Source organism: Rhopalosiphum padi, chromosome 4 (assembly GCF_020882245.1).
Source record: "Rhopalosiphum padi isolate XX-2018 chromosome 4, ASM2088224v1, whole genome shotgun sequence".
In the NCBI taxonomy this organism is placed as follows: domain Eukaryota; kingdom Metazoa; phylum Arthropoda; class Insecta; order Hemiptera; family Aphididae; genus Rhopalosiphum; species Rhopalosiphum padi.
In genome coordinates, this window is record NC_083600.1 from 36,410,749 (window position 1) to 36,432,405 (window position 21,657).

Consider the following 21,657-nt stretch of genomic DNA (forward strand, 5'->3'; position numbering starts at 1 on the left):
ACAAAAGGTGATAACAGACATACAAAAAATTAAAACAAAAATAAATCTTCAATATATTATGTAAAATAACATTTTGTAATCAAATCCAAGAGATTGAGGTAATCATCTCCTTCCCTAAATACGTCACTCCATTAACAGTCAAAGTGACTTCATCGGGGTTTACGCAACCACATTTCCTATTTTTAAATGCTCTACAGAAATTGCTAACATAATTCAAAATAGTTGATTATCTCTGACGACAGTAAATTATATTTTAAGTCATTAACAAATGATGTTATGTACGTTAAAGGTGGATATCTTGGACACGTGCGGCAATCCGCAGTTTCCAGCCATGCGACGGTTAAGCATAGCCAACGCCAACGCGTTCCTGTTCGTCTATTCGATCGACTGCGAACGGTCTTTCGAAACAGTCAAACGAAACTTCGAGGAAGTACGCGAGCAGCGTGAAGACTACCAAATGCTGCCAATTGTAGTGGCCGGCAATAAACTTGACCTGCCAGCCGACCATAGACGCGTTACCGTGGAAGACGCTTCCGAATGGTTATACTGCGAGCTACCGAAAATGAGGCGAGTCTATAAAATGATAATAATTAATACTTTATTTAGATATGCGAACGATAATATAATTTGAACTGTGATATTATGGGGAGAAAAAGTTTTTCAACTCTGTTAGTAGTCATCGTCATTCGTTGATATATTACAAATACAATAATTTCGTCATATTACCATAAATTCCAAATACAAAAACTAAAATATTTAAAATAAATCACGATAAAAAACACATTATTAATTTTTAAATTATGCATTTAAATTGTTAATCATTTTCGTGTAATGAGGTGATCTATAGCCTATAAGTCTCGGCATTGACAACATTAACTGAATTATCGACAGTCTTCCGTGATTAAATCCGTTCTGCCCACTAATTCGATTTATAAGCTTGTCTGACGTAAATATTAATTATTATACTTCCAGTCAATTTTTTTCTATAATAGCAATAAAATACGTGTCCTGGATTTTCAACGAAGTTCAAGTAGGTACAACTAAAAAAAATATGTTCGTACTACAGTCCTCGGCATCAAACAAATCGGTGTCGGTCCTTTTCGATATACAATAATGCTATAATAATATCATATTTGATATAAATTATTAGTCTTTCTACTGTAATGTGTATAAATATAACACACAATAGAAATATTTTTAGATATATATTATGTTATATTTGTGTGCATCATAAACTTTTTATAATACTATGTATTATATTATAAAATCAAGGAAGTACCTTAAAAAAAAAAATTGGGGGTCCAACTTTTTAACATAGATACTGAAATTTTATAGTCAATAAACTATATTTACCAGTAAAATGTGGCTACTTTTAAAAATTTCGGGGGGGGGAGTCCAGGTCCCTTTGATCCCCCTCCCCCACCACAGATACGGCCTTGTATAAAACATAGATACAACATAGTAACGACATAATTGTAAGTTATGAAAAATACTCGTCATTCATACAGGAATATTAAAATTAATATATTGACTTATGTTTAAATTGCATCCATAACAGTTACCTAATAATATAATTAATGTAATAAACTTTTTTAAGAATATTTTTTTCTTTTTCTTTTATAATGTGAGATTTTTATATTTGTGTAAAATACGGCGTGCAGAATATTAATATACGAAATATTATAAAATTCGCTACCTTTTGGTTAGGTCTTAGGTGTAAAACTAATATTATTCTAAACAGCATTATTGTTTTGTATTTACTATAATTATAATTAATTATTTATAAACTGCGAGTGACCCAGCCGCAATATGAAAACCAGTTTTGACCTATAGAGTGGTATGACTGCAGTCGCACGCGGGGTAATTATGAACATTGTTTCCCTTATAGCAAAGCAGCATAATATGACGACTGTAAATTTCTAATTTTTATTACCAAAAACATGCTTCCATTTCCTCAGCTCTTGTTAGTCGTAGAAACATGATTTTTTCACCAAAATAAGCTTAAGAAGTTCTTCTAGAGAACTCTGTTCCAGTTTTTATATTTTTTTTTTGTCTATTTTATGTGATTTTGTTAAAAATTTGAGAATTTTAGAAAATTCCAAATGCAAACATAAATGGTTTGAAAAAAATTCGAAAATCTAGAACGTAGTTGACTAGTAAAACTTCTCAAATTTATTTTGGTGTAAATATCATGTTTCTACGACTAAACTAATAAGAGTTGAGGAAAATGGGAAGTACGAAAACATGTTTTTACGGTCGAATTTCGTTATCAGAACAGCTTCTTAATTGTTCAAAGAGGACCGACTAAAATTCCGTTTACTTGAATCTATTTATGGCATTTTTAAAATTCATTAAAAATAAATATTTATGTAATTCATTACCTGTTTATTGTTAATTTAAATAATAGCAAAGGTCACAATTTCAAAAATGTTGAGTAATAGAAGTTTTTAGGGACTTAAACAGAACCTAAAAGAAGAATTAATGAACATTATTCTCGTTCATGAACGAAGAATGGACCAAAATAAAATAGGTTAATATCTTACATACTATTACAATAAATAGATAATCTTAAATCTTTTGTGTAACGCGACTAAAATAATTATACACATAGAAGTTTCTATGTATTTGACATAATAGAAAATAAAATACATCAATTAAGTCCTTATTTTTTGTATTCTTAGTAATTATATAATTTTTTCAATCACATGCCATTTCCATATTATTTATAATAAAAACTGAAACTTGAATATCAGTATCAATTGTTTTAAATAATGTTTGATGTTCATAACTGTGGTTGAACAATGAAACCGATTTAAATAAAATAATAAGATATTTAATATAATATATATTGTTGCGTATATAATTCATTGATTGTGTTGGAAAATGTTTAATTTTGAAATTGAGATTACTAAGATCCTATAAAAATTTAATATCACTAGGCTGCAATATATTTTGAAGCGTTACCTTGGAGCATAAACATACCGTTTACAATACATATTGATGAAGTGTCACTGTGTCAGATAAAATTATATTGTAGTAGAAGGACAAACAAATGAATATTTTTATTTAATCATTCGAAATAATTACGATTTGCCTTCCTAAAAATGCTACATACATAAATCTGTTACTATACATAAACAATTGAAAAATATTAAAAATATTATTAACCCATAATATGTGCAAACAACAGGAAGTGTATATAAGACTAAAATGTGTAATTTCAGTTATTATCAAATTTTAAATATAATTACTATATTATTATACAAAAAATATTGAATATGAATGAAAAACATTCTTAATATAGCCTGCTTAGCTAATGGTAAATATAATTATTGGCCTAAAAATTATACTCATTTAATAATCTCCTATGTTTTACTTATTTTTATTTTATTAGTTATTCTAGTAAGAAAGATCTATTTTACGGATAATTATATTTTTTATTTGAACCTTTTCAAACCAATACATAAAAATTTTAATTATTTTTTTTTTTTTTTGATCTATAATATTATGCACTATTCTTCTCATAAATAATAAGCATTAATGGAAAAAAAATTGTTAAACTCTCTCTCAGTAGTTTCTTTTTTTATAATAGTACCATCGTATCATAAAATTATTCAACATGGTTAACTATAAAAAATTAAATAAAACTACAACCTTTAACTAAAAAACAATAAATTATCGTGTACGTACTTTAATAAAATGTCATTTGATTTTTTGACTTAGGATTTGTTACTACTTAGTCCCCGATGGACTATAACATGACATTGCAATACATAGTATAATATACAATATAAATTATACTTATTACTTATATGTTAGCTTTATAACAGCAAATTTTAACAAATGATTTTAATGCGTTACGTGAAAAATATCGGAAGTTCAGGAATTACAAAAACATATTCGATTGGGTATAGTCTGATCAAGTTGATGCAGCATAATATACTACTTACACCTGAAATAATAATCAGTAATTCTGAATAAAAAAAAACGCTCAAATAAAATGATATAACTAAGTCACAACCCAGTGTGCTAATTTTAATCTAGTTGCATCCCTATCTATAGTCAATAATAATATTAATTGGATTATACGTAATAATATATTATTATGATGTATAAAATATTTTTAAAAATTACCAAAATAATATTGCTTATATTTTACAAACAAAACGATATTAATAAAATTCTATATTTAGTACTACTTTATTTTCACAAAAATAATCGTAATAATTATAATTAAATGGTTAATTTTAAAAATATGTCTAAATAAATAATTTTAGGATAATATAAGGCTGAACAATATTATTATTAATATTATTTGAAATAATAAATTATTATATTGTTTTTCAATGTTCTTTATTTTATTTTTCAAAAAACCTTAGGTTGGTACCTAATTAAAATGTTATCAAGATTTTTACAATCCATAACGTACAATTATTGTCTTATGATATACACAGTATATAAAATTAATAAATTATGCTAGAGCCAATTTTATGTTTTACTATCAACAATTCGACGAAGTGTCATCAGTGGGTGGCTTCTTCACTCAAGATTTTCCTCCTGTAATATTATAGCCTATATTCTTATTGTGCCTTGTGTACAGATTGTATATATATTAATAAAGAAAAAAAAAAAAACTATCAACAATTTACCTTTTTGTGTAAATATTATTCAGCCCTTTAACCTAGATGATTTTTCGTCAGTGTTTATATTTTGTTATGGATCCATTTTGGGTCTTCTATCTGTCATTGTACAAAGTATAAATAGGCATTTGTGTAACGCTAACAAACCCTTCAGCGAATACAACCAAACGAAAAAAAAAAACAAACTGTCCATCGATCAAACACGCGAGATTTTACGTACCAGCCCAAATACAATTTATAATATACATTGAATTCCTGAGAAGAATAAGTATATTTCATTTCCTATCTCCAGCCCTGAGCGTTTGTAGTCCGGACGTCCGCTGTCGAGAACACAGTGATGTGGTGGTGTCGACGGTAGCGAAGGCCGTAAAGACTATGGTATTCTACTTACTGACAAACGCAGCAGTAACAAAACGTAACGATCTAAATTAAATTAAACATATTCATTACCTTACTATATATATCAGATGCCTCTGTTTATACGGAGTCCGATAAATAGGTGTTATTTCATTATACAGATCAAGATCGCTGATCAATGACCTCGTTTCTCAATAAGATCCATTATGTCCATAATACCATTACTGTTTAATCTACATATTACACCAAATTAATATTCCGTGTCTTCGTTATATATTTACGATAATGTGAAACATTTACAAAAATACACATTTTACTTTTACTTGTAATACGTTTAGAGAGAAATTTTCGAAAACGCCGGAGCCGACGTCAGAAGTACTAAAATCTACATAAAATGTGATATATTTTTTTTTTAATGTAAGACAGTCATTTTCTCAATATTTTTTACTCTATAGAAGTATAGAAAATGGATGTACGTTTTTCAAAGTGCACACGCGATTTGAACAATGGATCTTCCTTGTATAGCAGTTTTATACACTTCAGAAAGTGTACAAAAATCAATGAACACATTGTAAAGTGTAATATTTCCAGAGTTTTACTCTCTTAACATATCATATACGTATATCGCTCATGTACCTACATTTAATCGTAATATAATGCGCACCAACACTCGTCCCATTGTATTTTTTTTAATAAATTCAGAATTAACTTAGGTACTATAATATGATAATATCGTCTAATAAAAAAAAAAAAATTAAAAATCGAACCACTTTTTAAAAGAAAAAAAACGTTGTCATTAGGTAGTTACTTCACCAATTATTTATATATAGTATATATACATATTTATATTATAAAGCTAAATTGTGACATTATAATAGAAGTTTTACGCCAACGCAATTTCCAACGATAGTAATAAATTATGTACACACTATATTTGTGGTCATGTGCACACGCCGTTGTAATATAGCGTTGGTGTGAAATGTCATTTTCAACTAATTAGTCTATTCAAAACCCAAATTTAAAATGCATTAATAAATTATGTCTCGAATTCGTAGTTAATGTCATTTTTCTACAAGTGCTAAAATTGATTTCATCGAGTAGCACACTGGCACGTTCGCAATCATCGAAACATAACAGCATAACGCCTATTTCGAATTGCTCTTGAAGAAAAATACAAATATTTAAAAATAAAATATAATTATTTGAAAATATTACAACCGGGTATAAATTATAGTTGTTTAATGATTTCAAAATGTAGGCGAAAACTATACCTTGACTTGCGCAACATTTAGTGTTAAATGAAAATAATTAAAATATCACTCCAACAAAAACAAAATATCAATAAGTTTTCAGCATACAAATTAAACTTTTAATAATACAATTAAATTTGTACGTGATTGAGCGAGTTACTGTAATCATTCATACACATTTTAAAGGAAATTTTTATTGTATTCCGTATTAATTCATCATTTTAAACTGAATAAATTGTGGTTACACTCGGAATAATAAATTTAAAATATTAAGTTTGTGCAGATTTATATTAGATGTCTATAAAAATTATGTACTAGAGTTTAATATTTCATTACATAAGATTCAATATAAATAGCTGACAAATATAATTAACTTAATATATAATTAATTATTACCTAGTAATAAATAATAACTTTTTAATAAAAAAAAACATACACCTAGAAATAAATAAAAAAAAAAATGAATATTGATATAGGCAAAAATGTATTACGTATTTACGTACTATTAATAGCTTTTATGCAGTATTAAGTTATTTAACGTATAATTATAATATTGTCAATCCCTATGATATCTAAATTACCAATTATATCACATAGAGTAAGGTTAGAAGAACTCTATGACATATTATAAATGTAAAAGTTATTAGATATTGTTATTTAAAATTACAGCTGTTAATTCTTTGTTTTTATTACACCCTCTATTTTCTTATATTATTTGGAATAATAATGCATAAGTTTCAGTTCATAATCTTTATAGACATAAAATATAAATCTACAAACACTCAATGTTTAAATTTAATATTCTGAGTATAACTACAATTTATTCATCTTAAAATCACGCTTATAATAAGAAACAATATTGAAACTCCAAATAAAAATTAGGTATATTTTTTATTTCCAGAAAAAAGTAAATATATAAATAAAAATACGATAAACATATATTAGATATATATTTCTAAATAATTTTAAGTATGTTTAGCATTGGGCTTATAAAGAATATTCAAAATATAATATTTGTATTCAATCTTTTTTCAATAAAAAAAAATCCTATTCATTGGTAAAGGGACTTGAATAATATATGTTTCATATTATTGTTTAATAAAATATTTGATTTATGCTTATTTCTTTAAAGAAACTAAAAAAATTAATAAAATGACCTTATGTAACATCGTAACATATTAGATTAATAATTATTCGATTCTACTAGGGTAATTTTTTTTGTGTAAACCTAATTTAAATTAGATATTTTACCAATGCTAAGAATTAGTAATAAATTGTGGAACAACAAAAGTTTAAATAAGGAAAAAATCTTAAGTCCGTCTCTGAGTATAAACTATGACAAGATTGTTATATTTTCCTTTTAGAATATTGAACTAATTTCAAATTATACAGTAAGTTCTGGTTGTAATTTATATACATAAAATTAATTTCAGCTGCTTAACTATCAAAGTTTATTTTTTTTAAATTAAAGTATCTATATATTTTATTGTTACCGATGGCTGAATGTAACAAATAAAAAAATGCCTTGAACTGGAAATTATAATATGCTTATAAATCAAAGTATATATGCTATATGCTATAGATGATTTTATTTTTGAACAGAATGAGTTCTTAAAGACTTTTCTTTTGTCTCTTTAGATCCATAAATGAATTTTGTTCTTTGTGTTACACTTTCGTTCCTTTTTAACAAGGATTTTTCAAAAGTACTGTTTTATTGATGTTATTATTATAGTATACTTTGGTATTTTCTCTGTAACAATAACCACTGCATACATAAGTTCCCACAATCAATAACAATATTTAGTATCACAATAATTCATCAAATTAAACTGAAAATCTGTGTTCACTAAGACGATGTTTCCTTAAAATAAAATATAATAATATACATATTACTATATGGTCTATATGTATATGACTATAATAATATTATAAATGAATAGTTCAAATACAAAGTAAATTATTAGTCTAATTAATAGATAATATATACATATAGTTAGCGTAAAAAATTAAACTCACCTCTATACTTCAGGTATTGACATTATTCTGACGCGTCAAATGTGAACGAATTGTCAATAATTCTATAATTTATTGAATTTTAATTGCATTAATAATTATTAATATTATCATTTTTTTATGAGAGTAATTCAATTTCAATTTGTGAATTAAAAAAAAAAAACATTATTTTCGTAATATTGATTAAATGTGGACGGTAATTTATTCGTTTAAAAAGCATTCCAAGAACTATGGTAAAACTTTCATGATAGTTAAAATATCCGTTTCAAAATTATAATATAAAAATACATTTTATCGCAATGTTCAATATTGCTGAGAAACATTTGTAACTTATACGTGCACTCGCTTCAATCAATAATTCTAACTCCAGGTTAATGCATACGTTTTACATTCTAAATTAACGAATCGTTGAGAAAAATTAATATTTTATTCGTGAATTATTTGACGCGCTTTTGATTATGTATTATTTTATGTGACACAATTTCCTAATCAACGTTTCGTGTTTATACAAGGCTTTTAACGGTATGTCTGCATACACCCCTGTACACGGATTATTATTTAAAATTTCAATATTATATTATATTCATAAATAATTAATTATCACAATACCATAAAGAGAATCTGATTGAAATATGTATAGTAGTGCATTCATATAAAATATACAGGATTATAGACCGATGGTGATCTCCTCCGATGGCTATTTGTCATTTAATCGTGTATATTTTATTCAAATCCTGGTATTAATATTTTTAGCACTAACTTAAACGCAATCAATTTATAGTTATAGAAACCCGAAAAGAGAATCTCCAAGATCAGAATCGCTTTTCCAACTTAAAAGTTATTATCTATCCTCTCGAAGTATGCATATTTATTCTACATAAAATATTAAAATGAAAACACTAAAAACCACTGTATTGAACTTTGCAACAAAATTTGTGAAACAGAACAAAAGTGCAACACCCTGTAAATAAATTATCTATAATATTCAGTCCACACTCGTTATGCTCATCTTTGTGGTGATCCATTATTTAAAACGATACCGTTGCAATGTGCAGTGCAACATTCTACCATAATGATAAGGAACTATCATATTTCCACATCTATGATTTTACATCCGAAATTCCGAAACATTATATTGTTTGATAACTTATTTAAGTAAAATAATTTCGTAATCGATAACATGTTTACTGAATTATACATTGATGAATGATAAAAATATGTTCCACATCCGGGGTATATAAAAGTTAAAATGTTAAATGAATTGTTTTTAATTAAGATTATTTCAGTTGTAATTGTATTTCAGAATAGTTATGAATTATATTCAGAATATTCTTTGAATTGAGTAAGTGAAAATGTAATATAACTTTTGTTCAATATAAATCGGTAAATTATATTGTGTATCAATATGAGATTTTAAACAAACCACATACCTACCTAAACCCACCTCAGATAAGATGTTTATTATTTAGATTATCATATCAAATAATTTCCGTGCCAGTCACAGTTTTAATATTTTTTTTTCTTTCTAATACAAATAAAACAAGTTTTTAATACCCAATTTGTCATTAATATTATATTTTAAATAGTCGTTCGTTATAAATTATTAAATAAATACAATATAATAAATGATATAATATGCATAATTTAATTAGTTTATAATTTTATAATATAAAGTATATTGAATAATTGTTTGATCGTTTTAAAATGCATTATACCTACTTACAACTATATTATATTGCGCATGCCTATATTGCATATTTGCATATTGTATACAAATAAAAAAAAAATCAATCGGTACGTCAAAATGATAAATAGTATGTTTTTCTTATTCTAATGTCATTATTATAGTGTGGGTGTTTAAAATATAATACTGTTGCTTTCCGTTTTCGTCTCGTATTAACATCACTGGTCTGAAACTGCTAAAACACCCAAGTTTTTCAAACGTTTAATAGGCAAAAACTGAGGAAAATTACTACCGGTCGTTTATTTTATACAAGTCGCTTGGCAAATTGAATACAAACCATAATTAAAACTAAATGTTTACCGGTAAAACGCGTGCGCGGCAATGACGCATTCGGTGAAGAATGCGAACGACAGGACGATAATGACGTTTCGAGGCGATTAAGGCCTCGGAATAATGTGATTTAACTTACACAAAATTAATGGGTAAAAACAGTATGGATTTACCAGAGATATGCCTTCAGAAGCAACTTTACGCTTTTGATTAATAACAATAATGGTACAAAAGCACGATGAGAAAGTAAATAATAATAACATCCGCCTGGTTGCGATTAGCAGTGCCTCCGATGCCTTATTCAACTTGAACGAATACTTGGCGGGTATTCGATCAAAAACTAATAACGCAAATGATTTGATTATATGGTCGATGAGTGCAATAAAAGGCTAATATTCTGATCGGATATTGAATCATCTTTTGTAGACAAGTGTGCGGTATTCACTATTCATATTATTATGTATTAGATATCATTTCATATCATATTATCCGGAGCGATATTATTAACATAAGATTACACCCGTTTTCGTAATAACCGTATAATTTTCATTAAAGAGTTAAATGCTATCGTAATTAGATATAAACTATAAAAATAGATAGCTACAACACAAATTGTATGCAATAGCATAAATGTTATTATTACCGTTATTACCGTTATATGTCACAAGTTTTCAAAGTCAATATGAGTTCTGAACAATGAATCATTATGATTTTTCTTCGTATATCAAATTAAAATTAAATGGTTTCGTTTAAACATTGTGAATCGAATAAATGGCATACATCAAAATCGAAAATCTAATTTCAAATTGTTGTAACTTTCAAAAGTTATCACTAACTTGATTAATCAATTACTATAATTGTCAGTGATTATCATAAGTAATAAACAATATATTCGTATTATATACTTAAAGGGTTTATTATATGTCGATAATAAACTCTATTACATTATAACTCAATTAATTAGAATTTTTAAATTGTTTCTTGGCCTTCCAACAAGTCATGAAGACTATCATGATGTATAGTAGACCGTAGACGAATATACGACAATAATTATATATTTCTGTCGATTCAATTATTCTCTTGTTGAATATTAATATTCAATGAATAGTGACTAGTGACTACGTCATAATATTTGAACATGCTATGATTTTAGCGTTACGTTTATGACATATTTTTGATTAAAAATTTAAAAATACATATAATATATCATTTTTAACTAACTAATCATTTTTATTATTTGTTTTCAATTAAATTTTCTACGCCTTATCGTTTGTGATATGGTGCTCTATACGTATCACTGATGATTTAAATTATTACCACAGTTAAACTGATGCCAGAGTGCGCTTCCTGTCCTAATTTTTGATATACGTATTATTATAGATATTTAAATATTCTGCAGTATTCCTGATACCTATAATTTTTTTATATATTTGTTATTTGTAAATGTTTATTTTTATGTTTATCATGTTACTTTTATTATATCCTTAAATATCTATATTTTTCCAATTGAAAAAATATATTACAATGCAAGCATTACATTACAATAACTACGCTAATCTATCAAGTATTTAGCATATATATATATAATAGCATATAAATACTAATTTTCAACATTTAACATTTATTTAATTAGGTAATTAATTTAATCATTAATTGTTACTCATTGAATACATTATTTACAATAATTTAATGAATTAATAAATTATTCAAATTCATAAATCGAAATTAACTAAATACGCTTAAAATTTTTAAATTATGCTACAATGAATTAAAAATGTCACCTATTTTATGTCTAATTTATACACCATTGAAACTTAACTTTGATCGTTCACGCAAATATAATAGCAAGTACCAATAAGTAATATTATTGAGGCATTATTTACTAATAGGTTCCTGCGATATTAAATATACCACCAGCTAATCGTATTCAACAAAATATATATCCGCCATAATGTACTTAATACTTAAACTCACTAAACTTAAACACCCATAACGGCTATGTGTTTTGAATAATAAAAAAAAACTAAAAACAGGCAAGTAGGTAGCATAAATTATAAGGATCGTAAAAAAACGCAAAAAAGGATTTTGATGTTTTCGTCACATACCTATGCACGTGTCAAGAACCTTTTTATGTAATATCGGTCAAACACACAGTCGCCTGTACTATAATCCACACAGCTGAAACGTAAAAACATTATATTAGTTAACCATAATAACGCAGAGAGTATCTATAATCTATATTGTGTAAAAATAGTTGTGTATACGATTCCGATAAGGAAGAGTATTAAACACTGTGCATATCACGGACAGGTGGTGTGAACTGTAGAAATATATCCGAAACTAGATGATAATATAATAATAATATAGCTATTGTCCTATTGATTTCTTTAAGTATCGGTTTTTATTGTGGCAATATATTTTCAGTTCATGAAACACGATCAAATAACCAATAATTATAATAATATATTTTTATGTGTGGTAATTAATTATGTTTGACGTTTGAAGCAATTTTTATTTTTACCAAAATCATTTGACAAAAATATGAAATACATTATCAATCTGTATTCTGTATCGTTTCTTCAATAAATTGTCTAACCGTATCATGTTACTTTTAGTTATTATAATATTTGCATCTTCTCAGTGAATTATTATGATAAATGATTTTTGGAGAAATAATAGAAAAGTATTAAATAACACGCTAAAATAGCGTTTAAACTATAGTTTGAAAAATTAAAATAATTATTTACTTGATATTAGATAATGTTTCAGTTATCGATAAAATTATAAATTACGAGTGGAATCATATAACTTTTAAAATATGTCGTTTAAAAACATCGGTTTAAGTACGAAATACTTGATTTAAGACTAAAAAATTAGTTTATTTATTTAAATAATCAGCCGGTTTTTAAATGTTAAACTCCAAAGTTTCTCGTACATTTGGAAGTAGCGTCGTAAAATACTTAATACTTATGACGTGTGGGACCCTTTTGTTAATATAAAATATATTCTAAGTGGTCTGATATATACTACTACATGTGTACAATAAAAATAAATGTAACGCTTTAGAGTTATTTCACGTTTAAATATTTTAGTTAAAATCCATGTGAATATATTTTTCATTATACAAAGGCGTGATAATATAGAACGCTAGTGTAGTCTAATTGAGTTTTAATTTCAATAGAACGCTCTATTCACACAGTACTGTTAATTATACACAGCCATTGGGGTGAAAAATATAAAAATATTGTTCGCCTTTATTATAAAAAGAGAACCACCCCTAGAGAATAAATTTTAGATGAGGTAACTAGTATATTAAAGTAATTACACTATACAATATAAACTAAAACGTTGTACTCCTCAATCCCATCAAGCCGTCAGAACGAAAACTCCTTTAAACTAATATACAGTATGCACACCCATTTTATGCACACTCACCGGTACTCTCATCATCCTGTCCATTCATAACGCATAATATAAATAGCGCATACCGTCTACTTATATCAGTGGCGTACCCAAGGGAGGAGGGGTCGGGTATGGACCCCCCATGGAGGAAAAGGTGCAAACCACTGATTGTATATTGTGTAATATGGTTGATATTGTATACATGTTAAAAAAATTTGGACCCCCTTTGAAAAATTCCTGGGTACGCCCCTGACTTATATATCAATATAACATACATATTATTATATATAAACACAGCTCTGACGCGAACGACTTTGCACAATTATTTTCGCAGGGTCAAGTTGATCGAGTGTTCAGCTAAGGACAACGTGAACGTGCGCGATCTGTTCAAGTGCTTGTTAGTGTTGTCCCGGAAGCTGAACGGAACGGAAGACCAGGCGGCATGCCCGTTGAAACGTCGGTCCAGCGCGTACGTCAGCCACACCAAATCGTCGAGACGCGCCGCGGACAACGCGGGAACCGCCACGACTTCCGGTCCGGCTGGCGGCGCTTCCAGTCACGGTCGCGACGAGCATCAGCTACAGCAGCAGCAGCAGCAACAGCAACAACAGGAACGGGCGAAACCGCGCAGCCGTAGCCTGATCAGACGGTGCAGCCGGAAGGCCAAACAACAGATTAGGGACACGACCGCGGGTGGCGGTGGCGGTGGGGGTAACGGCGGTGGAGTGGATGATTGCAACGTCAGCTAAATGACCGCATAATAATATTATAATATACGATATACACAATATACCTACATGATAATAATGGGGTCTTCGGTTGACCGACAAAAACAAACTTCGCACTCGTACACAGTTCATTATAATTTTAGTCGTTTTATACCCATTATTATGCCACGTGTACCTATATAATCTATATAGTTACCAATTGGTGTTTTACCATATTATTTTACAAGATTGTAATATTGTTAATCAATTTTTTACTAACCCCCTCCCCTCTACGAAACTTGCATCCAACATTTTATTTGTTTGTTTTACCAGCGTATAATAGCCGCTAACTAGTTATTTTTCGTTATTTTTGTTCTTTCTGTTTCATTATACAATCATAGTGTCCCTTTAACATTGATTAACGTTTTGTTCGTTTGGGGTGTGCTCAAATAATAATTACTATTATGTGCGTCGTTGACGTGCCTCGTGAAATATTTATATAGAACGGAGTAACTAAGTGTACTATATACATACTTAAGTACTGTATTATGATAATAAAATAATAATTAAGAAAACGTCTTTTCAGCGGTATTATGTGTAACGCGTTTACAACGAAATATTAAGAACAATAAATTTTCAAGTTTCACAACCCCCATACAAATTTTGTATATAATATATTATGTATGCACATTCTGTATATACGTATATATCGTTAATTCATGTTTATCAGTCCAATGTAGCCGACACTGCAATTGCAATATTGGAACGACAAAATCACTATTTTGTCTCTATATATTATATTATTATATTTCCTGCACCAACCGTTCTCTTAATAATAACGATATACTTGTGTATAGCTATATCATAGTTAAGTATAAATTATATTCTTGTGTTCTCTTCGACGTTAAATAAAACGTATTAAAATAGTTTTGAGTAAAATCACTATCTTTATAAAATATACTCCCATAAAACTATAATATATTATATTATATTATGCCGTTATGGTATTCAAGAAAAAATACAATATGTTTTAAATTTGATTAAAAAAATAATTAACTATTATAATAATTATTTTATATATTTACATTGTATTAATTTGTCTTTTTGATTTTAAAACCCCATCAACGTACAAATAACATTTTGTTTATAGATTATGTACTATTATTTTCGGATTTTAATGATCAAGATACTGTTATCATTTTTGTATCGTTTTCGTGCATTTCAAATTGTTTTAAATCACTTAATGTATTATCTGGAAAGTTATTATCATATTATAGTTTATTTATAAGTAATAGGTTTCAAACAACGTTATGATTTTTGAGAATCAATTTAAATTATTTATCAAAATTATTGGTCTTGTATGTACCTTTCAGAACACAGGTTTTGACCCGATTAAATGTAAATATAATAATTAACTAATAATTTTAACATAATTAATATTATAATTTTATTTAAATGCCCAATGTGTTTTGTTACGAATTATTTAATCTAATAAACACGTTTTAAATATATTAATTATTGACGGTAATAAGATGATTTGTATTACGCCGGTTATCGTCTGTATTTCGTGTAAATATTTTATGAATTTAAATATTTAATACGCTAACCTGTAATCTCTGATTTCACTGGTACAAGATTTATGATTTAAACAATAAACGTGATAAATTGTAGTAAATTCGTTAATTTATGTGCCATTGATTTCCAAGTGCTTCCATAAGCGTATTGTTCAAATAGTCAACCTATAATATAGGTATTATAAGTGTGGTAAAAGAATGTCTATAAATAATAATGTATTAGCAATTTAATTAATAATGAACCAAAATAATGTTAAATATCAAACATATAAAAATACATACTATTAATTGTTCATACTTGCATTTAAAATATATTTTAACTTAATTTGTTCACGAAGCATTTTCAAAAATGTATGTGTTCTCTAAAAACACCTAAAACTACATGACACCTACTAATAAACTATACGCAATGTATTTATTCGTCCAAGTTATTAATTACTATTATTATTCTCATTCTATATTCGATGTTACTATACATTTTAATAACTTAACCATTTTACTAAACATACAATATATATGTATAATTATATACATATATTAAAATTTTCAAATATAATAAAGTACAATGTACATACATATAATGTAGTATAGTACCTATAGCATTAACAATGTATAAAAAAAAAAAAATAGTTAAATTTATCTAAACAAGAACGTCCGTGAAAAGAAATCTCAAATAAAAGGTCATATTTACTTAATTGTACTATTAATATTCATTATCATGAATTATTGACATTTAATATCACCATTATTGCCTATATACATATTATTAATTTGTTAATCAATCATGTCGTTTGATATTTTATCGAATAATATGAACAGTACAGCTATTATATTGTAAATTACCTAATAATATGTGTAATATGTGAATGTCTCATCATTACGTATTTTGACGTATTTTCTATATTATCAATTAATATCTATACTTACGTGTTAGGTATTGAAAAAAAATACGAGAATAAAACTGTTGGTAAATGTCCGTTTAAAATGCCAACGGGGTAACGGGTTATGATAGGCTCTTAAATACTGCCTGCGAGCACCTCTGAGTGTAATAAAAATCAAAAATGTGAAAAATATTATGTAATATTTCTCATTTTTCAAAAATAAAGTAGGTATGTGATAATATATTGTCGTAGTTATATCCCCGTATGTGGCATTCGTGTGAGTGAAAATTCATTTAGTCCAATCGGGAATAAGCAGGGATAATAATAATTAATTACGTTTTTTTTTCTACAATGCTATAAAAAAATGTACATTCATTTAAATTAAAAATATTATCACACTATAATGACACACATTTTAAACCATAATAGCTTATGGAAACCATTGATGAGATTATTTTATTAGTAAATATAATTGTTAAAACCTGACATGATTTTCACATTTTGAATAATCAATTCAGTTAATTGGTTTTACATATTGTATTTTCCCTTCATAGAAAAAGTTTGATTTTATTATGGTCTTGTGCAATTCATTTTAATTGGGCAAAACTAATTAATTGTCTACAACGATTTTTCCATTAATTCGAATTTAATAATAAAAATAAAAAAATACAGCGAACAACAGTGCTTTCACGTCACTTTAATTTGTGTAATTTTAATCAGGCTATGTTGAAATTAATAAATACAAGTTATTTTTTTTTTTTTTTACTAGTCTTCAAAATTTTTCACGAAAATTATATTATTGGCTTACTATTGATAAAAATAAAACACTAAACCTACATATAATTTTTTTTTTTATATATATTAACATTTAATTAATTGTTTTTATTTTAGCTTAATTTTCAACAAAATTAATAATACGTATTATCAAAAGAAAAAAAAATTATTTATTTTATTAACTCATTATAGAATAAATAAAATAAATAACTGATTCCGTTAATGATTACATTTAAGGGACCAGTAGAAATTGGTAGTCTAATCCTAATATATTGTATTAAAATTTATCATATATTTATACCAAATAATTTAAAGTTAGTTAAATGCATAAACATTTATAATATATACAGTAAGGGAATAACAATGTTTAAGTTATAAAATACATATACATATTACTTACAACACAATATATTATATATAATACATATTAAGTTTCAAAAAAAAAAAAACATAATAATTTAAAATTAACGGATAAAACTTTATCCATACTAATAACATTATAATTATATTAGTAAGAAATTGTAATTAATAAAAATGAGAAATAAATATTATTTATAAAATTATAATTGATTAAAAACTCCTACTAAAAAATAATTATTATCTAATGGATAATCTTTAGTGTATCGTCATCAGGTGTAAAGTTTTTTAAAATTATAAATTTTTCTCTCGAAATGTATGGGTGTATTTGTCTTCAAAACACTAGTAAATTTGGAGAAATATGCACTCTAAATGTTGTGTTCATAAATAAAACACCAACTCAGTTAATGTTTAAGATAACCATAATGTACCTTCTAAATTTATTTCAAAGTTTCTGATTATATTATAGCATACCGTATATAAAGTTTCATATTCATTAAACATTTAAACAGTTTAATTTAAAACAGAACTTAAACGAATAATTTCTGTAATTGAATAATTTAGAAAAAAACCTATTTCTTATTTTCTATAATATTATTCGTTATACATTTATACATTACAATATAAAAGGTTATCCATTTAAATGTTCACACCCACTATTTCAAAAAGTTTGAACTTAATTAAAAATATTTTTTTTATATAATTTGATGACTCCAGAACAACATATTATTAAGAAAAATTTAAAAAATATTTAAATTTTATATCGTTCTCGTTTTTCTATGTTTTACTTTTCTAAAATGACAATATACTTACATTTTAATTTCATATTACGCAGCAGAATATTTTCATGCATGCAAATCGAACATTTTAACAAGTAGTTAATTACTTATAAGTATTTAAAAAATTGATGAGTAAAGTAGAGTGGTACAGGGTATCCCGCCAATGGTTCTCTACTACGCTTACCACATAAAATACTTATAAATTATAACTAATTAAATTCTGGTTACAAATTAAATTTGTGTATATCGGAGAACTCCAAAATAAATTCTACTTCAGAATATGAAATTAACAATATATGTGGTCGTTCAAAAAATAAAAAAATTAGAAAAATTAAAACGAAAAAACACTGCAAAATATATAAATAAAATTTTAAATATTGTTTTACAGCTAATTATCTACAAATAATAGTTTAGTTTAAAAATATAAAACTTTTAGCAATTATGAGTATAGGTTCACCTTGCATAATTATAATTCCAAAAAACTTCAGTATACGTGTGACTTAATTTCAGTAAATAAAATATTATAAAAGAATATTTTTAAATCACAATAAAGTAAAGTTAAATCTTTTGCGCTTCAAATATTACTGCATCCATTGTTGTAATCAGGTGGAATTATTCTTATTTTGTATGAATTTTAATTTTTTCTTACAATTTATTATATCAATTGATAAACGAATATAGGACATATCTAATGTCTATGTGATATTCCACAATAATCTGGACAAAAAAAAAATTGACTGATGGCGATCATGTTTTTATTTTAATTTTTTAGTAAAAACTATAATAATTTTTATTATTCATTTTTTGTTTAGGAGAAGGGGGGCAACAAATTCATAACCAATATATTTTAAGTAATTAAATATAATATTTACATTTTCAAATTGAATTCCAGTATTTATCCGTATAAGAAATAATCAATTAAATGTATATATATATAAATTATGTGTGAAGTATATATTTTCTCGTTTAATTAAATAACTAGGAACAATAAGGTACAATAAGATATGTGTAGCACCTCTCGAAATAGGTAAATTTATTTCTGCAGATGGAAATATGGAATAACTGTAGTACACGCCGTTCATAATAAAACTAAAACGGAAAGACTACTAATCTAAAACTTAACAATAATGATTATCTAGCATTCATAATATTATGTATGTTATCATATCACAAAAGAACAATTATATATATGTGTATAATTATAATTTTAAATAACTTAATTATTGTATGAATAATTATATTATAAAGTTTTATAGTGTGTATTGATTTTTATTATAATAATAAACATAGTATTGTTTCAAAATTGTATTTAGTATTTATTTAGCCTCGTTTTATAGTCTATGGTCATTGCCCACTGCATATCCTTTGATATTATAACTATTACATCGAAAAACTTTTTTATTAAAAAAAAATAACAAGATTCCTAAAATACAAACCTTTATAATAAATAATAAATAATATTTATTTTAATAATAAGTTATCGGCCTTATTTCTTTTCAATATCTAAATTTTACAGCATACTAGTGAGTTTATTCAGCGATTATTACCCGTATTATTTATAAATGAAAAAGTAAATAGTTTCCTGTTATTGAGAAATAATTCAAGTCAAGTTTTAAAAATCAGTTTTCAAACAGACTTACCTTAGATATTCTTTGATATATTTACAGGAATATAGTTTCAAAATGGATAAATACATATAATACTCAGAATTCAATATGTACGAGATTATGAAAAATAAATTAACATACTATACTTGTAATAAATAATTTCAAATGTAAATATATTTTTCAATTTAAAAAATAAACTTTTATCACTATAAAATAATATTCTTTAAGTAAGTACTCTACTATTGTACGAAAATATATTTACTTCGATACTACATCTACAGTTACTGTAATAATATTACCGTCGGCTAATGATGGAATAATATTTAAATACTACACTGCATATCTATGATCGTAATTTAATATAATAGTATACATATGATGTTGTTTACACGTATAAATGTATACCATAGTATCCACACAACATAAAGTTAGTCTCACAACCACAAAACCCGTACGATAGTAAATATTTGTGTTGTTTTAAAATGCAGTACAATGTGAACGAAATTTTTATTGTATAACATAAACATAAGGACAGGGACTAAAATTGTCTACATTAAAAATACACTTAGTGTAATACGAAATATCGAGTGTGTAGCAATCTGCAGTGACTGTAATATTATTATGAATATATCATAATAAAATAATATTAAAATTCGTTGTAAAAAAAAAATACATAAAAACTATGCTTATAAGTATTTACAATTCGAAATTAAATAACCTATTGAATTTCGATCGGACTACTTTCTAGACTCTGTGATAATATATTAGTGATATTTAAAAAAATAAAATTCTTCATTAGTTCGGTTGATAATATTATTGTGTACAGTTTAGGTGTGTGGTATATGGGCATAAAATGAAAATTACGAAAAAAAATGAATATTTAGCATTTAATAAAAGGTATTATATATAAATATGACGAATATGTTATTGCATCATACCTCTTTTTGTGTTTATGTCACCGTTATAACAAAATTATATAATGATGTTATCTATCGGTGGGTAGTTCAAATAGTTCAGTATACAACATTGTTTGTCGCTCTATTGAACTGAATGAACTCAAGTCCACGGCCAGAGATACGGTTATTGTAAGCAATATTTCCTACGCCAAAATCTTTTATTATATTATCCAATAGTGTAAAAATATTAATAGAATTCTGTTGTTGTATAACAATAATATTTTCAGATATTACAGCGCCAAAAGATGATCGTACGAATTAACGTGTCGAACAGAATGGAAAAAGAATCAAGCAAATAGCTCTACTAAAACACGCCACGTGATATACCCAAAACTGACGACTAAAA

The 21,657-nt window shown here is 26.2% G+C and overlaps 1 protein-coding gene across 3 annotated transcripts in view; it reads left to right on the forward strand.

Moving 5' to 3' along the window:
- Positions 1-20,052, forward strand: part of LOC132930158 (ras-related protein Rap-1b) — a 164,308-nt gene extending 144,256 nt beyond the window's left edge. For all 3 annotated transcript variants that reach the window (XM_060995862.1, XM_060995861.1, XM_060995860.1), the window contains 2 exons: positions 290-567; positions 14,011-20,052. In XM_060995862.1, the coding sequence (XP_060851845.1) occupies positions 290-567; positions 14,011-14,425 (693 nt within the window). In that variant the 3' untranslated portion in view covers positions 14,426-20,052. The remainder of the gene's footprint in view (positions 1-289; positions 568-14,010) is intronic.
- The last annotated feature ends 1,605 nt before the right edge of the window (positions 20,053-21,657 follow it).